This window comes from Anastrepha obliqua, chromosome 4 (assembly GCF_027943255.1).
Source record: "Anastrepha obliqua isolate idAnaObli1 chromosome 4, idAnaObli1_1.0, whole genome shotgun sequence".
In the NCBI taxonomy this organism is placed as follows: Eukaryota; Metazoa; Arthropoda; class Insecta; order Diptera; family Tephritidae; genus Anastrepha; species Anastrepha obliqua.
In genome coordinates, this window is record NC_072895.1 from 10,442,821 (window position 1) to 10,450,878 (window position 8,058).

Here is an 8,058-nt window from a genome sequence, read left to right on the forward strand (position 1 = left end):
ATCAAACAACTACGGAGAGCTTTTCCCCACAAAGTCCTTGTTATCAGAGATGGTGTGCTCTACACTTGGTTTCGTCACAGCTTTCATCCCCCATAAGTCAAGAGATTTTCATTTGCAAAGATGCTCTCCATGCTTCGGCTTCTATTTTTTTCTAGCAACATTGGGATAAGACTTGCGAGTGCAAATTGTCTGCCAAACAACAAGTAAACTTTTGAATTGTACATTGTCCTGAGGAAAGGAACAAATAACGGTAGAATAGAGAAAATACACCCACACACATAACTTCTGAGTACTCAGGCAACGAGCGCAATTGTGAGAGTTTTTGCAAACCAGGAAAAGTAGCTGCACAAGAAAAAGCATAAAAACGAATTTCACGTTTAGCCGAAGCGCTGACTTGAATTGCAGACGAAACGAACAGAAAACGGAATATTTTGCATCTATTTGTTTGTGGTGAAATTAATTGCAAAATTAGATAATAAATAATTTTATTAATTCAACGATTCACTTGAATGCATTTGAAATTCAAGTAAGTGAAGTGAAAAGTGCAAAATTTGTATGAACAAAAACCTTCCGACTATTCAAACGAAAATTTGCAAAATCTGTGTAGAGCAAAACCACCCACTCACTACTCACTGGGCGCATATTTAATTCTGTTGCCGTTGCCCACCATCATTCACTCGCACCACTCTCATCTCACCAACATAGTTTTTTGAGCGCCGCATCAACATGCGAAGTCGCACAGAATTGGTAACCACCACTTTCGAGGATTCCGAGGAGGATTATAGCGAGGATGATGACTCTGAGGAGGATTGGCGTCCAGCCGCCTCTTCTTCGACCAACAAAAATGGTAAAAAGCAGAAGCAGACGCGTACGGCTGGCACCGCTGGTACATGCAGCAGCAGCGGCGGCGGTGGCGGCGCCGGCGGAGGTGGAGGCAGCAGTGCTAAGCGTGGCCGGAAACGTAAAGGCGCTGCGAGCGTCGGTGGTAAACAGCAAACAGCGGCGACTAAACGAAAAGCGCCTGCTAACTACGAAGAAAGTGACGATGATGCTGATGACGACGATGCTGAGGTGGATGAAGAGTTGAGTGATGAAGAGTTGGACGATTATGAAGACTATGAAGCGCAAGCATCCACTGCGACTGGAGCAAATGCTGGCGGACCAACTACTGCGGCCACCACAAAGAAAGGTAGCGCTAGTGACGGTAGTGCTGGTGGTGGTGGTGCAGGTGCTGCGAATAATTTGCCACCTAAGAAACAATTCACAGAAAAAAGCACCACGGCATCCGTCTCCGGCGCGGCGGCTGCCGGTACTTCTTCTTCAGTTGCTCATCATTCACTTGAGTTGTTGTTATACAAGCGTGATTTAAACGAGGATTACTGCAAAAATAATCGACTTTGTTTGTGGCGTAAGGATGCTAATAATTTATTGCAGAAATATATACGTGTGAAGACCGCACCAGAGGAGCTGCTCTTCACATCCAGTTCAGTGGTGAGTTGCAGAAGTATTTGCATGCATTTCAAGAGTATTTAGAGAGTAGAAAATGAAAATGTGGATACAACACAAAATGAAAAAAGTAGGTCATAAAATTCGGCAATTTCTGAAAATGTGCGGCCTTTCTGCGACAAAACTCAACGCGTTAAGCCTTTTAGTTGTGCTGGAATGAGGTTTTTACAGAAGAAAACGCAAGTAACAGATAGTAGGAAAGATTTTATGCCACTATTAAGCAATGTACCACTAATGCCTTGCATTGTAGGCGCAGCTTATGATAGCGGGAAAGAGCCAAACGCCAAATTACAACTAACCCGAGTACCCGTCATCTTTCAAAGTGTTTTGTTATCACTAAAAATTATTGCGCAATAGTGTAACCTTTTCTAGTAATCGGTATCCAGCCGCCTTAGTAACGCTATCAACAACGTGAAAAATACCACAGTGTGTGGTGAAAATATTTCTGCATTTCTGCACTAATCAAAAGCTGTTTCGAGCCGAAAAGTTGATGTTGCGTATGTACTTCAAGGCGCACTATCCAACAACTTCCCAACTTTTGAAATAAGTTTTATGTAAAACGAGATATGAGCAAAGTTTCCTGCTTATTCGAAAGCGTAAATTACCCCATTATTTAAGAAACACATTATTTAAGAGACTACTGTAGTGTCTTTCAGGCTGAACTGATGGCAATATTGAAAGGCGCGACACTGAGACAGTGCCAAGCGATATCCGAAAACAATATCTACATTTTCACTGATAGCCAAGCGGCGGTGAAATTCCTCACAAAACCGTCGACAACCTCCAAGGTAGCCATGAAATGCCGCACATCTCTTAACGAGATGGCTGAGTCATTTCACTTAAAAGTAAATGGGTTCCGGGCCAACGCGATATTGCGGGTAACAGCAGAGCCGATGAACTAGCGAGACTCGGCATCAAATTGTCCGATGAGTACATAGACAACGACATAGGGATACGCTTACAAACATGTAAGCTACTCATCCTTGAAGAAATTGTAAAGAAAGCAAACGATAGATGGCGCAACGAAGCCACCTGCAAAATCGCCCGTCACCTGTGGCCAACTCTAAATGTTAAATGCACAGAATCTCTGCTAAACCAAAATAAACACAGTCTTAGCACACTGATTTCAGTCATAACGGGACATATTCTAATAGGTAGACACGCCCAAAGGAAGGGTGTGCAAATACGTCACTTCTGTAAAAGTTGTTTAGATGAGGACGAGGAAGAGACAATCTCGCACCTATTGTGCACCTGTCCTGCTCTATCCAGACGCAGGTTTACTATTCTAGGTAAACAATTTTTTACTGAGTTGGAAGATCTCACTTCTGCAGAAATCAGAGATATTCTAAAATTTTTGAAAAGCACACACTGGTTTTAGGAGAGATAGGAACAAGCTCCCCACGCGGCATCACATTGGCCTATGAGCCTGAGTGTATCCCGCAGGACAACCGCTTCAATCCAACCTAACCTAAGAAACACAATTTCAATCATGTTTCTGTCTCGGCTGGTTTCGCAATGGCGCAGTCTATTAACCCAGTTTCTCCAAAACCTCGGATACTGCTTCTGATAGTATCTCACGTATGGCTTGCTCGATATCCATCATAGAGGCCAAAAACGTTAATGAGTTTTTCGTATAATATCGATCCTTTAACGCACTATACACAAATGAGTCTAACGGCGTCCCACAGCTGCTTCGAGGTGGTCAATTGACAACGCCGAGATGGCTGATAATACGATTATGGGACTTGGCGCGCAAAAGATCTATTATGGCATGGAAACCAAAGGTCGGTCAGGTCTATGTCTTCAATTTGCGGACACAAAAAAATCATTTAGTTTTCCTCTTTAGAGCTCTCCGTTGAGCGAAATGACGTGTTCAGCAGCATTTTCCAAGAAAAAATGGGCAATGGTCTTAACCATCTGACTTTGCTGCCAATAGGCCAATGAATACAGCCACACGTCTCATATCATTGGACCTGCATTTTACCAGCGTAATGGAAGTTTTTCTAAGATCATTATTGGGCACAGGGAGCTCGGCTGTTCCGCAGCCCGCCATATGCCATACGTAATCCAATTTCGTTCTAAGATCTCCATATTTAATTTAATTTAATCATGCGGTTTTGGGGAACATAAAATATTGTTTTGTTTAAGAAATTGGTTTCGAGTTAATTATTATCCTCTATAAACTATAAAAACGAAAAAATAAATAATTGGCAAAAAAAAATTTCATTCCTCAACCCCAAAAACTTATCTTTCCATCCTTACTCCCGTACAATAGTCAGCGGATTATTTGCATTGTGGCTGCTAAGCCAAGCAAAAACAAACAGTGACATATTGCATCAGTGGCGCAGACACACCAAACTCCTGAACCATCTATGGGATCCTTCTGCCATACAAATGTGAAACACAGATGGCGCTCCAAGCAGTAAGAAGGCGTTGTTCCTAAGCAACGACAAGTGGGCATTTCCACCGCTTAGGACTGGTAGCATAAATCAAATAAATTAACAAAACCAACGCAAGACAAGTCTTGTCGAGGCCCTATACTCCCGAGAGGAGTGAACAAGGAAAAAAAGAAAAATGGTGTTTGGCCAATATCTTGCCCCTATTTGTAGCGTGCGTCCACATGTTGTTCCACAAATAGAGGGGCCTTTAATTTTGAGCCGTCTCGGAACGACAAATAGTTTTTATGAGGAGCTTTTCCATGACAGCCATACACTCGGCGATTTGCTATTGCCTGTCAGGGCGCGACTACTATTAGAAAACACTTTTTCCATTATCTGGGCAGCATTTATTTTAGAAGATCCTCAGCCTTTTGTGTGCAATATTTATTGGACAATGTTCAGTAAAGAGTTCACGGGTCTCACGAGGTTGGGCGTGGTTCTATTGACAAGAATTGTTAGAAATGAATGCACTTTGAAGAACCTTTTTCGCATCAAGTAAATATGGCTACAAAATCATGCATCTTCTATGGGTCCATTGCTGAAAATGGTGAAAATAAATGTTCCTGCTTGAGCATAGTAACCAATCCTCAATTAAGACCTTTAAAGGCCTGCAATACAATTTTATTTTTATTATTTGTTTTAGTGCCATTTCATCGGATCTCTTAATTCATATTCATTCCAGGATCTACAGACTATATGAAATATTTATTTATTTAGGGGAATTGATAAATATTTTTTTTGTCTTGAAATTTCTTTAACACTCTAAGACTTTTTCGTGTGTAATTTTGCATTTTTTCTTCAGTATTCCAGTTGGGATGACAAGCGTTTGTCCGATTTTGTGACCATCAAGGTGACATGCTTGGATCCAAATAATCGACGCGTAAAAATTATGGACACCACTGAGCTCAACAAATTGGCCAAGGAGCAAGTAAAAAAGAACGAACTGCAGAAATTGAATAAACGGAAACACAATGACGACGATGACAGCGAAGATGATGATGACAACGACGACGACGATGATGAGTTAGATGACGAAGACGATGAGTTGGATTACGATGAAGCAGTTGCGTCCAAAGCCAAAAAGGGAACTAGCAAAGTACTTCAAAAGAAAATTACCACAAAACCCGGGATGAAATTGCTAAAACGAAACGATAGCACTGACGAAAATGACAATGAAGAAGAAGAACTCGATGAAGAAGACATCGATGACGATGAGGATGATGGGGAGGACGATGATGATGAGTAAATTTGCGGATCGCACCGAAATATATGTAATTAAATGTATTCGTATCTAATAATTATTATCAGATTTTAATACTTAATTAGTGAAAATAGGAGCAAAGTTATAAAATACTCTGTAATTTACTGAGTAAGTAATTTTAAAAAACACATTAAACTTATATTAATATGTTTATGCTAGAGTCAGAGGTCGTAACTTTGACGCTCCGAGGTTTAATCAGCCAATCTACAGAACGAATAATATAACGTAGTTGGAGTTCAAGTCATTGGCGAAGAGCTTTCGCGAAACAAAAATATTGAGCGAAGCCTCAGCATTAAAGAGCGAAATAAAATATATCAAATATATTGCGATTGAAGTTGGTTCGCGTATTATTTTGGTTTCCACTAACGCGCTGACAAACGTAATAGATTATCGTTGTTTCGTATATTTGTCCTCGTGGTGATTGGTCGGGAGAGAGAGCTCTGCCAGCAAAGGTAAGCAGTAGAAGAGCACGAAAGGCAGACGAATGTAGAGAATGCGTGGGTTACCGAATGCGAATAGGAAATGATTTTGTGAGTGAACGAATTATTCGTGTGGCACTTTGTTCGTCGAACGAGAACGCATAAATTATAGAACTCGGATGAGAGGCGATTTAGGTGGCATACGAATCATTCACGTGATAGTTCATTCGTCGAACAAGAACGCGTAAATTATAGAACTCGGATGAGAGGCAATTTAGTTGGCATACGAATCATTCATGTGACAGTTCATTCGTCGAACAAGAACGCGTAAATTATAGAACTCGGATGAGAGGCAATTTAGTTGGCATACGAATCATTCATGTGACAGTTCATTCGTCGAACAAGAACGCGTAAATTATAGAACTCGGATGAGAGGTAATTTAGTTGGCATACGAATCATTCATGTGACAGTTCATTCGTCGAACAAGAACGCGTAAATTATAGAACTCGGATGAGAGGCGATTTAGTCGGCATACGAACCATTCATCTGACAGTTTGTTCATCGTAGAGAATAAGGCCGCAAGATGTTCTGTCTGAGTGCTCGTTGTGCATAAGGCTGTAAGCTGTTTTATCCGACTTGAGATTTGACTAAGTCAGCCCAATGAGCGAAAGAGGTCCAATCTTTGACTACTATGAGATATACATACGAGTAAGTACATACAGACATACATACATATAACGTGAGAAAGTTAATTCAAGCCAAATTCAAGTTTAATAAAAACTCATTTCCACAAAGGCAGGCAGTCACAAAAAGTAGAAGAGGCTCAAATTTAGGCTAAGTTTGTAGGTTGACATAATTAAAAAAAAATGCTCAAAATTCGCAAAGTTATAAAAAACAAGAGAAAACGGAATGGTTACTTCAACTCAAAGAATATCAATGAGAATTCGAATTAAATTGACGTTCGTAATTTACAAAAAACAAAAAAAAAAAAGGAAATGAGATATAACTAGAAACCTTAACTACGTAGAGAATTCATTTTACATCATTTATTTTATTTCTGTTTGTTTGTGTAAGAAAATCTGAAATTTTGAAAATGATATGAAAATTATTAGATGTATGGAATATTTATATTATAAAATTATATTATATACTGTAGTACATGTGGATGTGTCACAAGCCACGACGCGAATAAGCTTTGTAAGAATGTGCATGTGCTTTTTGTATAAGTATGTGTAGCAAGAACCTTTGGACTTAATTTTAAAATTAACGATTTTTGTATTCATAAAAGTAATCAAACATTTTTGAAGCCAAAAACGTCGGCGCACAGTGTAAGGGAGCTGGCCAATAAATATAATAAAAAGAAACAATAAAAATCGCTATTCTAATGAATATTTAATTCCGATTGAAAGAAAATATTCCAAATAAAAGGTACCAACGAATTTGGTCCCAAACACATTTGTTTGTTTGCTTCCTAGTCCACTTAATTCGAACTGTTAAAAAAAAAATACAAAAGTTACCAACGCACAAATCGCCATACAACGTACGACTAGCCAACTCTGGCTACGAAACGCTAAGATGAGCACTTACCAAGAATGCAGAGGACTTACAGAGGATTCTTATTGGCGAATTTCTTGACCTTCAAATCCATGAAAGCAACAGCAACAACAACCGCATACAGACTAGCGAACCCACTTAATTGTGGATAGACTATTGAGCTTGTGAGATTAAGTGCTCACTGGTCCTTGAGTGTACCGAGAAACTAAATCTGTTCGCTACACACATTCGCATCCGACTAATTTGGGTCCCAGATACAGGGATATAACTTGGAACGAAATAGGGGACGCATTGGCAAGAGAGGCTGCGGCCTTGTCATAAATAGAACAAGAACCCTTTCGTGCTATGGAGACAACACAACATCAAAGAGAAGATTAGAAGTGAAGAGCTAAAGCAAAGGGAGGTGAACTGCACAAAACTATGGGGCTACACCAGGCGAAATCCTTATTGGGAGGGTACAACCATAAGAGGTTTAAAAATCGAATAACTCTCCCAAAGGAGCACCTGAGAATGTACATGATCCGGATATGGTCCAATGACTCTTGTCGTTTCTGTGACCAATCCCAGAAAACTCCAATGCATCTTCTCCTTGAATGCAGCGCTAAAGCGCGGAGAAGGTTGAAACATCGCAGCCATTTACAACCGGAAGAAAGGTACATACGCTCAGTCCATCTCAGTTCTATCTAAATTTTATTAAGGAAACTGGGTTCGGATGAGTACTGTGATGAGTAGAAGGCATAAAAGAACACAAGGTCCATTAAATCTACATCTAAATTTAAATCTAAAAGAGCTCTAGACCAATTAGTAGATTGAGTAAGGTGAGCTAATTTATGACTAACTGAGATGAATGCCATGGTCGACCTACCAGCAGCGAAACAA

General features: G+C 40.0%; 1 protein-coding gene across 1 annotated transcript; it reads left to right on the forward strand.

Moving 5' to 3' along the window:
- The first annotated feature begins 367 nt into the window (after positions 1-367).
- LOC129246299 (nucleolin) lies at positions 368-7,080 on the forward strand. Its single transcript, XM_054884997.1, has 2 exons — positions 368-1,491; positions 4,747-7,080. Exons 1-2 carry the CDS (start codon positions 727-729, stop codon positions 5,188-5,190), a joined length of 1,209 nt encoding a protein of 402 aa, XP_054740972.1. The 5' UTR covers positions 368-726; the 3' UTR covers positions 5,191-7,080.
- Positions 7,081-8,058: the final 978 nt, after the last annotated feature.